The 22198-nt window shown below is 41.5% G+C and overlaps 1 protein-coding gene across 1 annotated transcript in view; it reads left to right on the top strand.

The window, feature by feature from the left end:
* LOC117485577 (fibronectin-like) overlaps positions 1–22198 on the top strand; it is a 48637-nt gene that overhangs the window by 25275 nt on the left and 1164 nt on the right. The window contains 44 exon segments of the mRNA XM_034134168.1: positions 102–152; positions 405–494; positions 608–802; positions 1190–1453; positions 1674–1724; positions 1976–2065; positions 2170–2364; positions 2644–2907; positions 3128–3178; positions 3430–3519; positions 4429–4623; positions 5011–5274; positions 5481–5531; positions 5783–5872; positions 6780–6974; positions 7253–7516; positions 7800–7894; positions 8497–8665; positions 8780–8866; positions 9364–9555; positions 10093–10365; positions 10895–11009; positions 11122–11198; positions 11281–11370; positions 11756–12022; positions 12120–12236; positions 12677–12841; positions 12947–13102; positions 13714–13827; positions 13945–14214; positions 14901–15112; positions 15378–15465; positions 15632–15817; positions 15966–16055; positions 16495–16686; positions 16775–16864; positions 17736–17847; positions 17948–18167; positions 18450–18620; positions 18703–18841; positions 19568–19735; positions 20652–20777; positions 21519–21625; positions 21721–21840. Coding sequence (XP_033990059.1) covers positions 102–152; positions 405–494; positions 608–802; positions 1190–1453; positions 1674–1724; positions 1976–2065; positions 2170–2364; positions 2644–2907; positions 3128–3178; positions 3430–3519; positions 4429–4623; positions 5011–5274; positions 5481–5531; positions 5783–5872; positions 6780–6974; positions 7253–7516; positions 7800–7894; positions 8497–8665; positions 8780–8866; positions 9364–9555; positions 10093–10365; positions 10895–11009; positions 11122–11198; positions 11281–11370; positions 11756–12022; positions 12120–12236; positions 12677–12841; positions 12947–13102; positions 13714–13827; positions 13945–14214; positions 14901–15112; positions 15378–15465; positions 15632–15817; positions 15966–16055; positions 16495–16686; positions 16775–16864; positions 17736–17847; positions 17948–18167; positions 18450–18620; positions 18703–18841; positions 19568–19735; positions 20652–20777; positions 21519–21625; positions 21721–21840 — 6608 coding nt within the window.

Below are 22198 nucleotides of genomic sequence, written 5' to 3' on the forward strand. Positions count from 1 at the left end.
AAATCGCAGATGGCGAAATAATTCGTATTGGCAGAATATTTGAAACCATCATTCTAATAAAATATTGTAGCACTGCCTAAAAAATTTATTTTTTCTTCCAGAACTGCCTGGTACGAAGTACATTTGGAACGACTTTGAGGTTACAGATAAAGGTGAGGACAATCTATTTCTCTCTATAACACAAACCACAGGTCAGTAGATACACATCACACTTTCATGTTTCTTTATTTTCTAATTCTCACAATAAAATACAGTTGCTCAACTTTAATGTGTTGTTTCCAATCCCTAACCCGAAAGCAGCCTAATGAACATGTGGCAAGGATTATAAATCAAGTGATCCTGTAAAAAGTTAGTAAAAAAGATATGGTTGTAATTTTCCTTCTCACATTTAAATTGTTTCACAGCACCTGATGCTCCTGCTGATTATGAAGTGGGTGTGGTGGGAGAAACGTCCATCAAGATCAGCTGGCAAAAACCAGTGGCTCCAATCACTGGTATGCTATGACACATGTAACAGCCAAAACGTTTCCCCATTTGTTGCTAGTTCGTACCCATCTGTGACCATCCCATATTCAAAATGATATGTAATATTTCTTCCTCCGCGCAGGCTATCGTGTGGTCTACACGCCTTCACTAGAAGGTGAAAGGTCGGTGGTGACTCTCCCTGACTCTGCAACATCTGTGACGCTGAGTGACCTCCTACCTGGGAAGCTGTACAACATCAGTATCTACTCTGTGGAGGACAGCCTGGAGAGCAAGCCTCTCTTTGTACAGGTCAACACCGCTGGAAATCCACTGCCTGGTAAAATACTTATGTTAGGAAAAGCTTAAGTTGTTGAAAATATCATTCCGTAGTTGGTGTGCTATGACCAAAATCTGCCTATTCTAATGATTCTGTTTTTGAAATATCGTAATTTGATCATGTGCGCCCCCCTGCTTCGCCCTATCTTTATACATGTTTGACTTTGTCTTCTTGTCAAAAGGGTGCTCTGCAGAATCACCCTGACATTCAGCCCATGGCCTTGTCACTTATCTATGTAGAAGTTTCCAATTCTTAAAACTGGAACATACCATTGAAAAGTGAAGTGAAGTCATCAAATAATGTAACATATACTGTGTGTTCAGAAGCCCTGAAGTGCAAGTCAAACACATCACATCCTCTAACAGGTTTATTGATGTTTCTTTTTAGAGCCTGACGCTCCGAGATATATCCGTTTCACCGAGGTGACTGAGGACAGTGCTGTGATGATGTGGTCCGCCCCTCATGCTAAAATCACCGGCTACCGTCTCTTCCTCACTGTGGAGGGCTCCAACCCCAAGCAGCTGCGCCTGCCCGCCCGCCTCTCTCAGTACACCCTCCTGAGCCTGAGGCCTGCTACCCAGTACACTGCTACGCTACATTCAGAGCAGGAGAACACACTGAGTAGAGGAGAGAGTGCTGTGTTTACCACCAGTGAGTGTCTGATGCGTATAAATACAAATATAAAGCACTGTTTTCTAGGGCTGTGCAACAAAAAAATATTTTCCACAAATCATGATATAGACTAGTGCAATATCAAAATCGCAGTTAGCACAATCATTGGTATTGGCAGAATATTTGAAACCATCATTCTAATAAAATATTGTAGCACTGCCTAAAAGTCCTGGTCTAAAAAATGTATTTTTTCTTCCAGAACTGCCTGGTACGAAGTACACTGGGAACGACTTTGAGGCTACAGATAAAGGTGAGGACAATCTCTTTCTCTCTACAACACAAACCACAGGTCAGTAGATACACAACACACTTTCATGTTTCTTTATTTTCTAATTCTCACAAAATATACAGTTGCTCAACTTTAATGTGTTGTTTCCTATCCCAAACCCGAAAGCAGCCTAATGAACATGTTGCAAGGATTATAAATCAAGTGATCCTGAAAAAATAAAGTAAAAAAGATGTGGTTGTAATTTTCCTTCTCACATTTAAATTGTTTCACAGCACCTGATGCTCCTGCTGATTTGGAAGTGGATGAGGTGAAAGAAACTTCCATCATGATCAGCTGGGAAAAACCACTGGCTCCAATCACTGGTATGCTACGACACATGTGACAGCCAAAACTTTTCCCCATTTGTGGTTAGTTCAAACCCATCTGTGTCAATTACGTGACCCGTATTTTCTCTCTCTCCGCGCAGGCTATCGTGTGGTCTACACGCCTTCACTAGAAGGTGAAAGCTCGGAGGTGACTCTCCCTGACACGGCAACATCTGTGACACTGAGTGACCTCCTACCTGGGAAGATGTACAACATCAGTATCTACTCTGTGGAGGACAGCCTGGAGAGCAAGCCTCTCTTTGTACAGGTCAACACCGCTGGAAATCCACTGCCTGGTAAAATACTTTTGTTAGGAAAAGCTTAAGTTGTTGAAAATAGCATCCATAGTTGTTGTGCAATTACCAAAATCTGCCTATTCTAATGATTCTGTTCTTTAAATATCATAATTTGATCATGTGCCCCCCTCTTGCATCGCCCTATCTTTATACATGTTTGACTTGCTCAAGTGAAGTGAAGTGATCAAATAATGTAACATATACTGTGTGTTCAGAAGCCCTGAAGTGCAAGTCAAACACATCACATCCTCTAACAGGGTTATTGATGTTTCTTTTTAGAGCCTGACGCTCCGAGATATATCCGTTTCACCGAGGTGACTGAGGACAGTGCTGTGATGATGTGGTCCGCCCCTCATGCTAAAATCACCGGCTACCGTCTCTTCCTCACTGTGGAGGGCTCCAACCCCAAGAAGCTGCGCCTGCCCGCCCGCCTCTCTCAGTACACCCTCCTGAGCCTGAGGCCTGCTACCCAGTACACTGCTACGCTACATTCAGAGCAGGAGAACACGCTGAGTAGAGGAGAGAGCGCTGTGTTTACCACCAGTGAGTGTCTGATGCGTAGAAATACAAATATAAAGCACTGTTTTCTAGGGCTGTGCAACAAAAAAATATTTTCCACAAATCATAATATAGACTAGTGCAATATCAAAATCGCAGTTAGCACAATCATTGGTATTGGCAGAATATTTGAAACCATCATTCTAATAAAATATTGTAGCACTGCCTAAAAGTCCTGGTCTAAAAAATGTATTTTTTCTTCCAGAACTGCCTGGTACGAAGTACACTGGGAACGACTTTGAGGTTACAGATAAAGGTGAGGACAATCTCTTTCTCTCTACAACACAAACCACAGGTCAGTAGATACACATCACACTTTCATGTTTCTTTATTTTCTAATTTTCACAAAAAATACAGTTGCTCAACTTTAATGTGTTGTTTCCAATCCCAAACCCAAAAGCAGCCTAATGAACATGTTGCAAGGATTATAAATCAAGTGATCCCGAAAAAAACAAGTGAAAAAGATGTGGTTGTGATTTTCCTTCTTGCATTTAAATTGTTTCACAGCACCTGATGCTCCTGTTGATTTGGAAGTGGATGAGGTGGAAGAAACTTCCATCATGATCAGCTGGGAAAAACCACTGGCTCCAATCACTGGTATGTTACGACCAGGGGTTAAATTGGGATTTGATATGTGGGGGGGCTCTGTTTGAAGGTGCGAGGGGAGGTGGGGGGGGGGTTGTCTCATTATTTGTTCTTAAGGGCTATACTTTATATGAGGCCCTAAAGTATCTGCTCCATTATCTGTATCAAATGCACATTGATGCCACCAAATTATACAATAAAAATAGAAAGTACTACAAATAAATTAATGTACATCTTAAATTATTAATATATACACAACATATTTTTTTACATATATCCAACCTTTGAACTGCTATTTTAAATCAACATCGCTCTGCACACTTGCTAAAGAACATTTGTGTGGTAATCTCAGTTCATTTGTAGGGCTGCGCGAGTATGGCCAAAAGTATGTGAGTAAATCTCACTGTAAACTATTTAATTATGACCATCATAACCCAGCTTTATGCAGACACATACATTTAGCATGGTTTAGGAAACGGGCTCCGTGTTACAGGACTAGTCGGGTCGTTTGGCGGCACCGCTGCAGACTCTCTGCACGGAGGAGCCGCGGAGGAGCCCGGGCGGTGCTGCAGCTCCTGATCGGAGCAGAGACACACGTTCACTAACCCGAAAAAACGATATCCGGTCACAGAGATCTGCTATTTTAAAGTAAAGTCAACACATATCGACCCTAAATATAGTCTATATTAAGAATGAGAAAAGTTTAACATATATATCATTTTTTGTAAACATATGACAAATGTGGGAGGGTGATAACGTCATAGCATCGTCCTATGTGCCGGGGCTTAGCCCCGGACAGCACCGGCCCAATTTAACCCCTGGCTACGACACATGTAACATCCAAAACTTTTCCCCATTTGTGGTTAGTTCAAACCCATCTGTGTCAATTACGTGACCCGTATTTTCTCTCTCTCCGCGCAGGCTATCGTGTGGTCTACAGGCCTTCACTAGAAGGTGAAAGCTCGGAGGTGACTCTCCCTGACTCTGCAACATCTGTGACGCTGAGTGACCTCCTACCTGGGAAGCTGTACAACATCAGTATCTACTCTGTGGAGGACAGCCTGGAGAGCAAGCCTCTCTTTGTACAGGTCAACACCGCTGGAAATCCACTGCCTGGTAAAATACTTTTGTTAGGAAAAGCTTAAGTTGTTGAAAATAGCATCCGTAGTTGTTGTGCAATGACCAAAATCTGCCTATTCTAAAGATTCTGTTCTTTAAATATCGTAATTTGATCATGTGCGCCCCCCTGCTTCGCCCTATCTTTATACATGTTTGACTTTGTCTTCTTGTCAAAAGGGTGCTCTGCAGAATCACCCTGACATTCAGCCCATGGCCTTGTCACTTATCTATGTAGAAGTTTCCAATTCTTAAAACTGGAACATACCATTGAAAAGTGAAGTGAAGTGATCAAATAATGTAACACTTACTGTGTGTTCAGAAGCCCTGAAGTGCAAGTCAAACACATCACATCCTCTAATAGGGTTTATTGATGTTTCTTTTTAGAGCCTGACGCTCCGAGATATATCCGTTTCACCGAGGTGACTGAGGACAGTGCTGTGATGATGTGGTCCGCCCCTCATGCTAAAATCACCGGCTACCGTCTCTTCCTCACTGTGGAGGGCTCCAACCCCAAGAAGCTGCGCCTGCCCGCCCGTCTCTCTCAGTACACCCTCCTGAGCCTGAGGCCTGCTACCCAGTACACTGCTACGCTACATTCAGAGCAGGAGAACACGCTGAGTAGAGGAGAGAGCGCTGTGTTTACCACCAGTGAGTGTCTGATGCGTATAAATACAAATATAAAGCACTGTTTTCTAGGGCTGTGCAACAAAAAAATATTTTCCACAAATCATAATATAGACTAGTGCAATATCAAAATCGCAGTTAGTGCAATCATTGGTATAGGCAGAATATTTGAAACCATCATTCTAATAAAATATTGTAGCACTGCCTAAAAAATGTATTTTTTCTTCCAGAACTGCCTGGTACGAAGTACACTGGGAACGACTTTGAGGTTACAGATAAAGGTGAGGACAATCTATTTCTCTCTACAACACAAACCACAGGTCAGTAGATACACAACACACTTTCATGTTTCTTTATTTTCTAATTCTCACAAAAAATACAGTTGCTCAACTTTAATGTGTTGTTTCCAATCCCTAACCCAAAAGCAGCCTAATGAACATGTGGCAAGGATTATAAATCAAGTGATCCTGAAAAAAACAAGTGAAAAAGATGTGGTTGTGATTTTCCTTCTTGCATTTAAATTGTTTCACAGCACCTGATGCTCCTGTTGATTTGGAAGTGGATGAGGTGAAAGAAACTTCCATCATGATCAGCTGGGAAAAACCACTGGCTCCAATCACTGGTATGTTACGACCAGGGGTTAAATTGGGATTTGATATGTGGGGGGGCTCTGTTTGAAGGTGCGAGGGGAGGTGGGGGGGGGTTGTCTCATTATTTGTTCTTAAGGGCTATACTTTATATGAGGCCCTAAAGTATCTGCTCCATTATCTGTATCAAATGCACATTGATGCCACCAAATTATACAATAAAAATAGAAAGTACTACAAATAAATTAATGTACATCTTAAATTATTAATATATACACAACATATTTTTTACATATATCCAACCTTCGAACTGCTATTTTAAATCAACATCGCTCTGCACACTTGCTAAAGAACATTTGTGTGGTAATCTCAGTTCATTTGTAGGGCTGCGCGAGTATGGCCAAAAGTATGCGAGTAAATCTCACTGTAAACTATTTAATTATGACCATCATAACCCAGCTTTATGCAGACACATACATTTAGCATGGTTTAGGAAACGGGCTCCGTGTTACAGGACTAGTCGGGTCGTTTGGCGGCACCGCTGCAGACTCTCTGCACGGAGGAGCCGCGGAGGAGCCCGGGCGGTGCTGCAGCTCCTGATCGGAGCAGAGACACACGTTCACTAACCCGAAAAAACGATATCCGGTCACAGAGATCTGCTATTTTAAAGTAAAGTCAACACATATCGACCCTAAATATAGTCTATATTAAGAACGAGAAAAGTTTAACATATATATCATTTTTTGTAAACATATGACAAATGTGGGAGGGTGATAACGTCATAGCATCGTCCTATGTGCCGGGGCTTAGCCCCGGACAGCACCGGCCCAATTTAACCCCTGGCTACGACACATGTAACATCCAAAACTTTTCCCCATTTGTGGTTAGTTCAAACCCATCTGTGTCAATTACGTGACCCGTATTTTCTCTCTCTCCGCGCAGGCTATCGTGTGGTCTACAGGCCTTCACTAGAAGGTGAAAGCTCGGAGGTGACTCTCCCTGACACTGCAACATCTGTGACGCTGAGTGACCTCCTACCTGGGAAGCTGTACAACATCAGTATCTACTCTGTGGAGGACAGCCTGGAGAGCAAGCCTCTCTTTGTACAGGTCAACACCGCTGGAAATCCACTGCCTGGTAAAATACTTTTGTTAGGAAGGCTTAAGTTGTTGAAAATAGCATCCGTAGTTGTTGTGCAATGACCAAAATCTGCCTATTCTAAAGATTCTGTTCTTTAAATATCATAATTTGATCATGTGCCCCCCCCCTGCATCGCCCTATCTTTATACATGTTTGACTTGCTCAAGTGAAGTGAAGTCATCAAACAATGTAACATTTACTGTGTGTTCAGAAGCCCTGAAGTGCAAGTCAAACACATCACATCCTCTAACAGGGTTATTGATGTTTCTTTTTAGAGCCTGACGCTCCGAGATATATCCGTTTCACCGAGGTGACTGAGGACAGTGCTGTGATGATGTGGTCCGCCCCTCATGCTAAAATCACCGGCTACCGTCTCTTCCTCACTGTGGAGGGCTCCAACCCCAAGCAGCTGCGCCTGCCCGCCCGCCTCTCTCAGTACACCCTCCTGAACCTGAGGCCTGCTACCCAGTACACTGCTACGCTACATTCAGAGCAGGAGAACACGCTGAGTAGAGGAGAGAGCGCTGTGTTTACCACCAGTGAGTGTCTGATGCGTATAAATACGCATAATAAATTATTTTCGAGAGTTTATCAAAAGAGGATTAAACTGATTATTGTTATTATTTTTTGGTAAAGAGGGTATTGTTTTTCATCTTCAAAAATTCATGTTTCATGTAGTATACAAAAGATAAGTATTATAAGATGAGTAGAAGAAACTTGCAATATGGATACAGATGACTGGAAAAATATGCATATGTAAATCTTTATCCTATCCATGCGAAAAACTCACACAAAACACCTTTTCTCTGCCTGTGTTTGTAGATTCTTCAATGGGCAGCGCTCCTAAATTCAGCACTGATGTGACTGACACCTCCATTGTAATCTCCTGGACTCCAGTTCCCCGTGTTGGATACAAGGTACACTTATTGCTAATGGATATCCCACCACCCACATATTCATAAATCTGCTGTCCCATGTTGTCCCTTTAAAATGAACTGGTTTGTGATTGCGTTCATTCCCGTTTTCATTTTGTTGTACGGTGGCCAACAAGCTACCACAGCCCAAAACACTTTACTTTAAGAGAAACGTGCTGCACAAAAACATTGCAAATATAAAAACATTCATTTGCCAAAACAAATGAAGAAATATCTTTGACAACTTGACAACACATGCGCATGCTTTACTAAGAGCGCTGCGTAAACAAAACCCTGCAAAAAACAAAACATGCAGCACATTTTCTGGCCGTTGTCGTGTGTTTGCACCTATCGGCTTTCCCCTTGAAAGCAGATTCTATTTCTTCTTAGTTAGGTGTAGGCCCCATTTAGGTTAGATAACATGGAAACTACAGACCTCACGGTTCAAATCTTATTGGTCAGACTATGTCACACCAGAGATGGGAATGTTCTCACGGCTTCTATGTTCTTGGGAAAACATTGACCTACGACCTTTACCTCCTGTACCCCAGATTCACGTCTCGCTCTCCACTTAGTCTCTGACACTGTGCACATTTATCTTTCAGCTGACAGTGCGTCCCAGTCAGGGTGGAGAAGCCCCCAGAGATGTGACCTCTGACTCAGGAAGTATTTACGTTTCGGGTCTGACTCCAGGGGTGGAGTACACCTACAGCGTCCAGCCAGTTATTAACGGACGTGAGCAGGGAACCGCGATCACTCGCCGCGTTGTAACACGTAAGAACAACAATTGAATATTAACTTTGTCTCCTTTTTTTCCTGTATTTTCCTTTCCAAGCTGTTTGCTTTGTCCCCCCAGTGTCTCTTAATGTATCTCTTCTTGGTCTCCAGCTCTGTCTCCTCCTACTGATCTGAACCTGAAGTCCAACCCAGGCACCGGAGAGCTCACAGTCCAATGGACCGGGGCCAGTACACCAGGTACACATACACCTACATACCAAGGTCCTTACAGTTTGACTTCTTAATTTTTTTTTAATGATTTTTCTGATCCTTTTTTAATATATATTTTTTTAATAATTTCAGGAGACAGTGGTATGTCTCCTGACATTTTAGACGGGTCATCAACAATTGACAAAGGAGTACACAATTCAAAATATACTACCAACACATCAAATGACAGTGAAATTAAAGAAAACTCAAAATCCTTGTACAAACAGAAAAGAAGTATACATTTAAATCTTTCCCTAGATCAAAAGATGATGAAGATGAAGTTCTCCGCTTGAAAAGCAACAAAAAGCAAACGTCAAAAACATGACTACAAATAATAAATATAAAATCGCAGTAATAATCTTGTTTAAATCGTTTTTGATGAAACTGCTTTGAGGTTGATTGAAACTGCTTTGAGGTTATCTCCTGTATTTACTTTAGTTTCTAACCCTATGTTTAAAAGTTCTCTCTCCTTTTTTCTCTCAAAGACATCACGGGCTACAGAGTGATGTGCACTCCCACCAATGGGCAGCAGGGAGACAGCATGGAGGAGTTTGTGAAGGCAGGTCAGAACTCCTGCACCCTGGAGAACCTCAGTCCAGGAGTGGAATACAACATTAGCGTTGTCACTGTGAAGGACGATATGGAGAGCATTCCCATTTCAACTACCATTACACCAGGTGAGTGCGAGGTCACGCAGGAGTTTTGAATAGGTTTTTGATGTAATGAGGTAAGGATATTGATCATGAGCATCTGACCAGGTAAGCACAAACTGTCCACATTCAAGTTAAAAAGCATTTGGTGAGAGTTGAAAGCATTTAACACATTCTATCTTTGCTCTAACTTAACACCAGCAACCGAAGGAAAAAGCAAAACTGCACCAGGAGTGTTTTGAAACTCTAACGCTATATTTCCTGTATATATATTAGGTCTTCTCAATGGAAACGCTTCATTGAATTTTAACTGAACCCTTACAAAATAATGATATATACCAGGAAAGGCAGCTTAACATCATATCTTCCATTGGTCTGATATGTCGAATATTACACCCTAATGGAAGCACATCATTTTTAAATGCTTGCGTTAACCACTGCTTCTTTCTTTTTGTCCGTTGCCTTCCTCTTCCTGGCCCTCATGTCCAACCCCCTCCTCCTTTCCCTCTTGTTTGTTTGGTGTTCCTGTTGTCTTCTCGCTTTCTTTCCCTTCCACCTACCCAGAAGTCCCACAGCTGACAGACCTCACATTTAAGGACGTGAGCGACACCACCATCAGCCTCCTCTGGTCGCCGCTCAACACCACAGCCATCACCGGTTACAAGATCGTGGTGGTAGCGGCCGGCGAGAGCGTGCCCATCTTCGAAGACTTTGTTCTGCCAACGACTGGTCAATATACTGTCTACGGACTGGAGCCTGGCATCGACTATGACATCAGCGTGATCACTGTGACGGAGAACGGCGAGAGCGAACCCATCGTCATCACTCAGCACACCGGCAAGTCCCACCCAACCAAAAAAGAATCCTCCTGCCACAACTATAACAATAACAATACCAAACTAGAACAAACATCAGTTGCTTAGGGAGTCACAAATCACAATATGTGTGCCGAGTTATATAACACAATAAGGTTCTTATTAAGCCCAATACATGGTTCTTCAAAGCAAAACCCTTAAGTTGCTGAAGTAATTGCACAGCATGCTTTTCACTCAGTTAATAATCCTCTTTGTGCACGAGGACCATCTGGTTACAGTTGTGGGGTTTGTATTAAACTGAGTCTCATTTTGCCCCCCGATGCAAACACTGCTTATTTTCTCACTTTAAAGATGTCGTAAAACTTCAGTCAAGGATTTACACTGACACATAGAAGAAGAATGATGGTGTGAATATACCTTCCACTTTTAGTCAGTTAATTTATATCTTGTTTTTCTTTCATCAGATCTATTTTCTCTTCAAATGAAGGGGAAAGAAAGCTTATATTGTACCGTTTGAATACATTGTGAATCAAGCTGTTTTTTGTCAATAGCTATACCAGCACCCACTAGCTTGGGCTTTGGCCAGGTTGGGCCAGACAGCATTGAAGTCAACTGGGTCGCTCCCTATTTTCCCAACTCTGCTGAAATGAACAACTTCCTCATCAGGTATGAGAAGAAACATAAAATGTTATATTTGAATATTTCTGATTCACATATTTTCTGAGGACACACTGACTCACACACAAATAACTTATTTGTTGTTCTCCTTATTATTCAGGTATCATCCCATTGACGATGAAGATGACATCACAGAGACCAGCGCAGAAGGCAACAGGAACAGTGTGGTGCTAAGGAGTAAGTTAGAAGAGAAAATAAACAATACACAACAACGCACAACAAGTACATTTTGTATTTATGTATTTTTCACTGTTCACAGACTTGCTGCCAAACACAGAGTATCTGGTGAGCGTGGTGTGTGTGTACGAGGAGAGAGAGAGCTCGCCCCTCGTCGGAACCAAGAAAACAGGTGAGTCTACTTGGATATTTGAAAAAACAGGAGTAAATCAGTCCAGTGTTGGGTAAATAAGTAAGCAATTAGGTTATTTTTTTCTTTTCAAATCACGTTCAATGTGTTGGAGCGCTAGTAATAGAGGCGGGAGTGTTACATTGGTATCACTATGTTACGTAAGTTAACAAAGGAATCCAATGGAGGCGTTTCAGGCAGGGGGGGATTTGTTTGCAAGACCTCTGGAGGGAATCTGGGATTTTAGCCTTTGCAGGCCATTTACATGCACAAAAACCCATGTAACACACTACAGGAAAAGGAAACCCCCAAAAAGAATAATAAATACCCTTTAGAAAGTATTTACCTTTATATAATAAATATGTTTCTGTACCTCCCAACCTCTCAGTTCTGGATTCACCGGTCGGCCTGCGCTTCACTGAGGTCTTCACCAACTCCTTCACCATCAACTGGCTCGCTCCCCAGAGCAAAATCACCGGGTACCGTATCCGCCACCTGATGGTCAGCGGAGGGAGGACCAAGGACGAGAGGCTGCCCCCGTCCAGGAACCACTTCACCCTGACGGGACTCACCGCTGACACGGGGTACTTGGTCAACATCTACGCCGTGAGCGGGTCCCAAGAGAGCCTGCCGCTCACTGGGACACAGAAGACAAGTAGGAATAAATCCTGATTCAACACTTTATTTCATCCAGTTACTTACTTCATGTGGGTTATTTGATTCTTTTGTCTGTGTTTTCTCTCTCTCTCTAGTCTCTGATGCTCCCACAGACCTGGAAGTGCTCGACTCCTCCCCCACCAGCATCACTGTCCGCTGGGACGCCCCCCCTGTCACCGTGCGCTACTACAGGATCACTCATGGAGAGTCTGGTCAGTGAGAAATAATGACATAAATTACTTTAAATTGTATTTATATAGCCAAATATTTCACATTGAACAAAGTGTCTCTTTAAAGTGTGTACAGCTCGAAAAAACATGAATGACAGATTAAAAAAACATAATAAATTACAACATTTATTATATATATAAAAGATACCTTTTGTATATTTTCTGGCAGGAAAATGTAAATAATATATATTGTTTGGTTTATTATTATTATTATTATTATTATTATTATTATTATTATTATTATTATTATTATTATTATTATTATTATTATTATTATTATTATTATTATCATTCAATTCTTTTATATTGATTTATTTTTATTTTGTTTTTGAAAATGTGCCACTGAGAATTAAAATATATATCTTTATATATCTTTAAATATATATATTTTTAAATCTATCACATTGTCCTTGTTTATCCAGGAGGTCACAGTAATCCTAAGGAGTTCACAGTCCCTGGCTCCCAGTCCACCGCCACCATCAACAACCTGAAGCCCGGTACTGACTACACCATCACCGTCTACGCTGTGACCGGGAGAGGAGACAGCCCTGCGTCCAGCACTCCAATCTACGTCATGCACAAGACAGGTACACACACCTTTACAGACAAAAAGCACACTCATTTGTAGTGATTATCAAGCCATCTCATGTTATAGCTTTCTCCTCTTCTCTTCCCTAATCCTCCTCTCCTAGGTGTCAACTCTCCCTCTGGAATGGAGGTGATGAACGTGAAGGACAACAGTATCACAGTGAGGTGGAGCCCTGCCCAGGGCCCCATCAAGGGATACAGGGTGACTGGGGTCCCCAAGAATGGACAGGGACCGTCTTTCACTGAGGTGGTGGCTCCAGGTATGTAGTGTTTGTCAGTATTTTAAAGGTCACCTATTATGCAAAATCCACTTTTTCATGTCTTTTAAAAATAAAAAGAGTGTAAAGAGATTCTGAAAGTTTCAGTAAAAAAGATTCTCTCTCTTTTTGTCCTGATCCATTTATATAAAAACCTGTCTGAAAATGAGCTGATCAGATTATTGCCAATTTTTTTTGGCTTGTGTAACCATTAGCCAATGACCAACTAAGGTAACCCCCCCTCCACCTTATCACCTGAATCTCCTCCTAGAGCACCATTGTGTTTTTTTTAACCCAATATCTCTCAGAGGGGCGTGGGGAGTGGCTCCTTATTTTCATCTAAAGTAACAGACAGAGAATCAGCACTTTTGAAACAGGGCTGAAACAGAGGGGTTTATGAGATGCTACAATGATCTGTTTGGTATTTTGAGCCAAACACTTCAGAGAAATGTTTTGTATATATCTGAGACCTATAATATATTGATGAAAAAGAGTATAATAGGGGACCTTTAAAGCTTGATTATACAGTAGTAAACTTGTTCTAATGTCCTAATTTTAACTCTTTAATATATTTTTCTTCACTTAATGTGTATCCTTTTCCTTCAATTTTCCAGACCAGACAGAGATTACTTTCTCAGGACTGATGCCCACAGTAGAGTACGTTTTGAGTGTGTACGCTTTTGGACAAGATGGAGAGAGCTCTCCAATGGTGGTGAATGTTTTAACAAGTAAGAATCTACACCTTCTAGAGATATTTCAGAAATATATTGATTCCCAAACCATCAGAAATTCAAAGCAACCTCCTGACTTCTCCTCCTACCTCCTACCTCCTAACCCCTTCCTAGATGTAGACCACCCTAAGGACCTTACCTTCTCCGACATCGACTCCACCTCGCTGCGGATCACCTGGGACAGCCCTGAGGGAATCGTCACATCATACCGGGTCTTCTATTCCAGTTCAGAGGAGGGAGAGAGAGAGCTGCGCCCTGCCCCCCGTGCAGATGCCGAATCTGCAATCATCTACGGTCTGTCGCCAGGCACTGAATACACTGTGAAGGTCATCGCTGTGCACGATGACACAAACAGCACACCACTGGTCGGCATACAAGCTACAGGTACGGCTGGAAATCTGATACTAATAAGAAAAAGTCAAAGACCAGAAAGCTCAGAAAGTAAAATTTGCATGCATTGTATATATATATGAAGAGAAATTTGGACGACTGACCTGGCTCGAGATACACTTTTTGTTATATTCCATGGAATGCTCTTAAAATCCCGATAGCAATGAATATCTTAAGTGCTTTGACAAAAAATCCATTAAAAAATGTCATCTGTGGAAGCTGTAGTACTGTAAAAAGCACGACCAATCATTTTAGCCGGCCCGGCTAAAATAACTGGATGGCCTACCTGCCTGTCAGCCTTCCATCTGTGCACAAACTTATCTCGTGCCCTCATTGGTCATGTGCGTGTTCGTGTGTGATGGAGGAGGGGCTTTGTAAGGAAGTGGCAGATTTTTTCCGGCTGTGTATTTTCAAATTCTAGCGCACTCGAGCTGGTTTCTCTAAAATTACCTACCCCACCTTTAAATGTTATTTGGAGGTGTAGCCATTTAAGAAAAGTGACATTTAGACGACAGGCGAGCCCTTGTAGAAAAGTACAATTTGAACAACAGTCACTGATAGAAAGGGCCTTAAAGAAAAGATATTCCTTTCATTCTTTACTTGAGAGCACAATGATTGCTCATACTGTCATTACCGTCTCCCTCTAACCCTTTTGTCTTTATTTTCTCTCCTCCCCGCAGCCATCTCACCCCCCACCAACCTCCAGTTCTCTTCCATTAGCCCCACCTCCTTCACTATGACCTGGTCCCTGCCTCGTCAGGAAAACAGACTCACTGGCCTGACAGGCCTCACGGGCTACCGGGTGGTGGTGAACCCAAAGAGCAAGAGCGGCCCCACCAAGGAGCTGAACCTGGCCCCGGACGCCACTCAGGCACACATCTCTGGACTCATGGTGAGTGTGGCCCTGTGAGTCTGAGGAAGGAAGTTGTTATAAGGTTGTTTTCCTACCTTCCAGATACCCATTTGTTCCTATTTATGTTATTAGATCATAAATATGGTCATGTAGTGTTTACTGATTTTCAAAAGGCAATACATAAGCAGACCCATGCACAAACCTATTATGTCATGTTTGCAGCTGCAGCCAGGATACCTAAACTCAGATTCTGCAACACTGTGAGAGACTGATCTTTTTTTCTCTTTTACGCCACCCCTCTTAGGTTGCAACTGCCTATGAAGTCCATGTTTACTCCTTGAAAAACTCTCTGACCAGCCGGCCAGTCCAGGGAGAGGTCACTACTCGAGAGAGTGAGTTTGTAACTCATAAAATGCGAATGTATAAAAGTATTTGAAAACTGAGAGATTTAATTTGTGTTACAGTACCGTTGTTCTGGATTGTTCTTGTGAATCTATACTGTCTTATTCCTGGTTTTGTTCTTCCTCACCCTGACCTTTTCTCAATTTGCTCTTCAAGATATCAGCCCCCCTCGTCGTGTGCGCATCTCGGACGTCATCGACTCTTCCATCACGCTGACCTGGCGCGCCAAGACAGAAACCATCTCTGGCTTCCTGGTTGAGACCACTCCCATCTCCTCTGCTTCAGGCTACACACCCATTACAAGGACCATTGGCCCCGAGTCACGCTCATATGTTATCACAGGTAAACAGAAATGATGTTTACATAGAGAAAGGTCAACCCACACATGTAATGTTTAATTGGATATAATGTAACTCAATAACATCAGATTGTTAGTCTGAGTACTCAAGCACACAATCCCTCACTGACCCATCACCTTTCTTCTTTTCAGGTCTGGAGCCAGGCACCGATTACAAGATTAACATCTATACACTGAAAGGGAGCGGACGCAGCACTCCTTTCACACTCACTGCCACCACAGGTAACCATTCACCTCATTTTGTCAAGAGTAGTACATTACTTTGAGTGTGAGATGCTGCATCTTTGCCATGATGACAGGAAATATATATTGATGTGTGTATATATATTGTAATCTTGATAACAACAGAAAAATCACTAATGAGGAATGAATACCAATATTTATTTAATTGAACCTTATTAAAAATGTTGTTCATTGCAGCTTGCTTCCAGTTCTGCTTCCAGTTTTAGAACAAATATCACAAACCGGCATCAATATATTTTCAATTTCAATTTTTTGAATATAGTTTTTTAACCCCCCCTTAATTGCCAGTTTGTTAGCCCTTATGTCTCAGTATTATGAAGTTCTTAAGATTGCCAAAATAACATGTAGTTCTGTTTCTTTTTTTGTAGTTTTCAGTTCTGTTTTTCTGATTATTAACAAACTTGTCTGTCTCTTCTAGCCAAACCAGTGGTCATCCCGCCCACCAGCATCCGCTTCACCTCCCTGAACCCCACCAGCATCTCCTTCAGCTGGCAGCCATCACGCAGTCCAGGGGTAACCGGATATTACGTGACCTATGAGGAGGCCGGGGGTCTGCCTCGAGAGATTACCCCCAGACCTCACGCAGGCCAGAGATACGCCATCATCAATGGTGAGGTATTGTGCGAAGACAAAAAGAACATGAGTGCAAATACGGTCATTAAAAAAAAATTCATAACTCGTGTGTATTTTGGTCACAGGTCTGAAACCAGGAACAGAGTATGTCATTAAGATTGTGGCTCTGCAGAATGCTCTGAGAAGCACATCTCTTGTGGGAAAAGCCAGAACACGTAAGTACCCATCATCCACCTGCAGACCTACTTTTTCATTAAAGTAAAGATTTATCCTGCATTTAAAACATTTAAGACATAATGCCAATAACAAAAGGCAGTTTGACAGGGGTTATGACAGTCCCCTTGGAAAAAGGAAAACTCTAAATTCGGCATAGTTTATGATATTCTGAAATAATTTAACTGGTTCTGTGGAATAATAAACTAGCTGCTATTAAATCTTCCCCGCAAAAGTGTTAATAAAACTATTATGGGCTGTTTTTATGCTTCCCACTTTTAGGGAATGTCCCAAAAATGCACTAATTAGATGAAGTCATCTCGTATCGTTGCTTGAGGAGAGAATATGGTCAGATTATTCTTATTTGTTATGATCGTTGTAATGAAGTAATGACTTCTCTTAAAGACGCTTTAATTTGTATTCCCCCATTAAACTTGTTTTTGAATACATCCACAATTTAAGCAATAACTACATCACTTATTGTTTCTCTTGGCAAAAACATTGTAAAACTAACAAGTAAAAAGTTATAATTTTGACATATTACCATTTGCCATATGTTTGAGAGCCACGCTATGCTGCCCCCTGCTGACTGCTGATGTAGACTTGCAGCATATATTGCGCTTGACATTGATTGTGACTTAATTTTTAGACTTAGCATCCTCACTTGTTTGTTTTTGTCCTATTATAAGTTTTTTATTATATTATTTTTTATCAAAGGTGTGCAGGTTAATTAGTTTCCTGTTGGTTTCAGGAAAAGAGTGGAAACACAGCCACCTTCTTTTACATGCTAAAAGTTAAGCAAGTGGTTCTGTGCATTGCCTTTGCCCTGCTTGCTTCCAACAGCTAGCTTACATATGTCTCTTGTCCAATCAGAGCCAGCTCCAGATCACCATCTACTGGTCGTCCCTGAGCTGCCCCTGCTGCCTGTCCCTCACAGACCCACCGCTGACATCCTGGATGTTCCAGAGTCCTTCAACGACAAGATGTACGAACCTGCATAATCAAATTAAAATTTGGAACAAAACACAAGTATTCTTTCCCCATTTGAATCTCCTGTTCTTATTATTTCCTCTTTCTGTGTCCAGCTTTGACACCAACCAGGTTCACTTCGCTGGTACTAGTGGCCTGAACCAACCAGGCCAGCAGGGCCAGCACATCTACACTGAGTACCAGAGCCTGGGCCCTAACAACGGTCTCCATGGCCCCTTCAGCGGCCCCAGAGAAGGCCAGAGACCCACTCTCAGAGAGCCTCTGATCTACATTCCTGTAGCAGGCCCCGATGGAAACAGAGTTCCCTTGGTCAAGGTGTGTAAGACTTGAATCTTCTGTTGTAAACTGATGGTCATCATTATAATGTTTAAATACTTTTGTGAAAATGTTTCAACAATCCACTATCGTTTAGATTTCTATTCTTGAGTTTGGTTCAGTCTCAGATGATCTTAAATCACTGTTCTGTAGTACATGACTTTAACTGTGTTTGTAAATATTATAACATGTAGTTTTAGTATGTGACGATTACTTTTGTAGCCTCTTTTTTGTTATATTTTGAGCTCACATTAAGTTTGTACTGTCCATTATATCCTGTAGGTGAGTGATGGTCCCCTGCCAGGTCTTGCGTTTGGTTTCCCTGACAATGAAACAGAGATACCCCAAGAAGCACAGACTATCACAACTATCTCCTGGTCTGGCATTCCTCACACTTCAGAGTACGAGGTGTCTTGTAATCCTATCACACACACGGAGGAAGGAGCATTCCAGGTAAACACACATATAGTCACACACACACACTTACTGCAGGAAAAGTAAGGAGTACTTATTAACTTTCTCTGTCCCCCTATAGATGCGTCTTCCTGGCACCTCAAACAGCGCCACTCTGATTGGATTGACATCTGGAGCATCCTATAATGTCCTAGTAGAGGCCATGAGGGGCGGGGCTAAGGAGAAGGTTTTGGAGGAAGTCGTTACGGTTGGCAATGCTGGTACAGTAGTCCACACTGACAAAGTGTGCTAAAAATAAAGATTCTCTTGCACCACACTCAAGTTAAATATGCATGCCTATGTATACACAACAATTAGCTAATTGTATCCAATCTTACCATAAAAAGTTACTGCATAGAGACACTTTAATAAATGTTTTTAAGAATGTTTTAACATAAACAATTTGTTGCATTTATATCAAATGAGAAAGCACATTTTGTGTATAATCCTTCTTGTATACTGTGTATTGTCTTAGAGGTCATACAAATATCTACACAAATATATCACACAAATACTCTATTAAAAGACCAGTTATTCTAGTATATTAAAATATTATAACACCAATAACAGCATTAAAACATAAATGCAAGGCAATTAAATACAATCTAAATAAGGTCCAAGGTCCTTTCTTCACCTCTTATTTGCTGCCCGTTGCTGTCCATTATTATTATCATTATTATGTGCCTGTGTGTATTATCTATGGATGCGTGTGGCGCAGTGGATAGAGCCTTGTTGTTGGGATCAGGGGGTCACAGGTTCAAACCCCACTGCAGTCAGCATGTCGTTGTGTCCCTGGGCAAGACACTTAACCCCAAATTGCTCCTGTGGGGATTGCCCACAGTATTGAGTATGTAAGTCGCTTTGGATAAAAGCGTCTAACAAGTAACATGTTAGACGCCACATAATTTGGCTTTGTTCTAACCACATTTGTTTCTTCCATCTCTTAGTTCCAGGTGACATCCCCGTCGCCACCAACCGGGACGTGTGTTACGACATGTTCACACAGACCTACCACGAGGTGGACTCAGAGTGGGAGCGTATGTCTGAGACAGGCTTCAAGCTGTGGTGCCGCTGCATTGGGCTGGGCAGCGGCCACTTTAGATGTGATTCATCCAGTGAGTGGCTTACTAACCAAATAATCCCAGCATGCTTTGAAAACACTAGGGAATTACAAACCAAATAATTCTAGGTGATTTACTCAAGAGGAATTTATAAGAGGAACAAAAGATTTGTTGGAGATATGGAACACAAATCAATACAATTGATATGTTTTATAAATTCCTTAGCTATGATTTACAAGCAATAGAATGTTACAGTTCTATGTGCATCAACATGCATTAATACAATGATGGCATGGGCAGCCTTAACAATGGTAACTAGCAAACTATCATTTCGTATAGCGTTGCATCATTTCAGAAATGTTTTCATACATAACTTCATAAAGATGATCATGTCTTTACATTGTATGAGTCTGTCTATGGTCTGCCCATGTTAGACTCTCTGCTCTGCCTCTGTAGACTGTGAAAACATCACAGAGAGCAGAAAGCTAAGCTAACTGGCCAGCATCGGTCTCAGGTTTTTTGTATGGTCCATACAACTAACATGACAATACCAGAAACTGAGATCACCATTAATTCACCAAAGGTTGAAAGTCATTTCACTGTCTGTATGCGTGAGTCCCCGGTGACCCAATGGGTCTAAGCCTCTGTGAATTTGTAATAATGTCATCACCTGTTGTTTGAAATACACATGAATTGCGTTGATTGTTTTCCATGCTTGTTTCTCAGTGAATTTAATTGTGTGAATTGTTTTTTGTAAATGCTGTGAATCTATATCTGCAGTATGAAATACATTTTTTGTTAAGCGGCTCTCGACACTAACTAATGAACTTCTCTCACATATCCACTTCACTCTCCTTCCTCCATGCTCTCATTCTGCTCCGGCATCTGGATCTATTTCTGTTCTCCTTCCCTTGCTCCTCGCTCCCTTTATCTTTTCTATCGTTCTTTTGTTACTACTTCTTTCTTTCAGAGTGGTGTCACGACAACAATAACAACTACCGCATCGGCGAGAAGTGGGACCGCCAGGCTGAGAATGGTCACATGATGAGCTGCACCTGTCTGGGCAATGGCAAGGGAGAATTCAAATGTGAACCCCGTAAGTAAAGATGGCCTCAAGTAGACCTTGGACTGTATAAAAGAAGTGGACGTAGCCTTCGAGTCTGAAAAGTGAAACCAATGCAGAAGTGCCTTTAACCTGCATTACTTCTAATGGCCAGCAGATAGCAACTCCACTGTTTGCAAATATAAGATTGAATAGAAGTCTATGAGAAAGTTGACCCCACTTTTCACTTGATTTATTACCTAAGTAAAGATTTCCCTAAAGAGTTTATGGCCTCACTCACTTGTTTTAACTGTTCTACAATACAGCACTATGATTATTTTGCAAATCATGGTCCAATTTAAAGTAAAATAGCTGATGAATCAGGGTATGCTGATGCTCTACAGTGAGGTTAACTTGAGATGTTATGTTGACACGTTGTCATTTAGGATAGAGGTTTAGCAATGCGTATCCCTCTCTAGCTCCGTCCTCTATGGTCGCTTGTGATTAAAATGGTGACATCAAAGATTCCAAAGTGAGGCTTCAAGACAATATCTCCACCTACCAATACATGACGTCACAGTGACTACCTCCACTTCCTATTTATAGTCTATGACTAAAAGTCATTGAGACGTCAGTAGGCTCCTGGTATTGTGGTAAAATGTAGTATATTCTTTCTTCAATCTTTGGATTCTGACACTCATTCCTCATGGATATTCAATTGCCATTTATTTCTGACATGAAATATATTGGAAATGATTCACACTTTTTTAACTTTTACAATCTTTTACATTCCAGATGAGTCGACATGTTATGACGATGGGAAAATGTACCATGTTGGAAACCAGTGGCAGAAGGAATACCTGAACGCCATCTGTACCTGCACCTGCTATGGAGGACAACAGGTGTGTAACATTGCATCTGTGTGCTTTACGGAAAACACAATGCCCTAAATTATGTGTTAGTGCATTTGAATTAACCTCTCCCTCCATCTCTTCAGGGCTGGCGCTGTGAGAACTGCAGAAGGCCGGGAACACACACTGATGTGGACGCTGGCCTCCTTCAACCTGTTCATACGGATGTTTTCGACCGGTACAGAGAAAACGCTCTACGCAAACTGGTGAGTGTCTCCCTATAAGTTTTTATACTGATTTTCTGCTCTGAATAAAACAAATCAATACAATACTATTAATAATTTGCTAATGATATTAAGGAATACTGCTTCCTCTTCAAACTTGAGTTGAAAAGACTTTGTTTCATAAACTTCCAGTGATCAATTAAATTCAAGAAAAACTGGTAGAAGTAAAATAAAGTTGTCGCACAGTACTCTTTTTCAATGAATTTCCAATAATTACCGACAATTTTGTATAGTATTAAATGCAGCATAGTTTTGGTAATCACTTATTTGTTGCTATAAATCCAGTCAAAGATAATAAATTACAACATTTCTTCTGTTTTTGTCCTGCCCTTCTCTGCTC

This window comes from Trematomus bernacchii, unplaced genomic scaffold (assembly GCF_902827165.1).
Source record: "Trematomus bernacchii unplaced genomic scaffold, fTreBer1.1, whole genome shotgun sequence".
Lineage (NCBI taxonomy): Eukaryota > Metazoa > Chordata > Actinopteri > Perciformes > Nototheniidae > Trematomus > Trematomus bernacchii.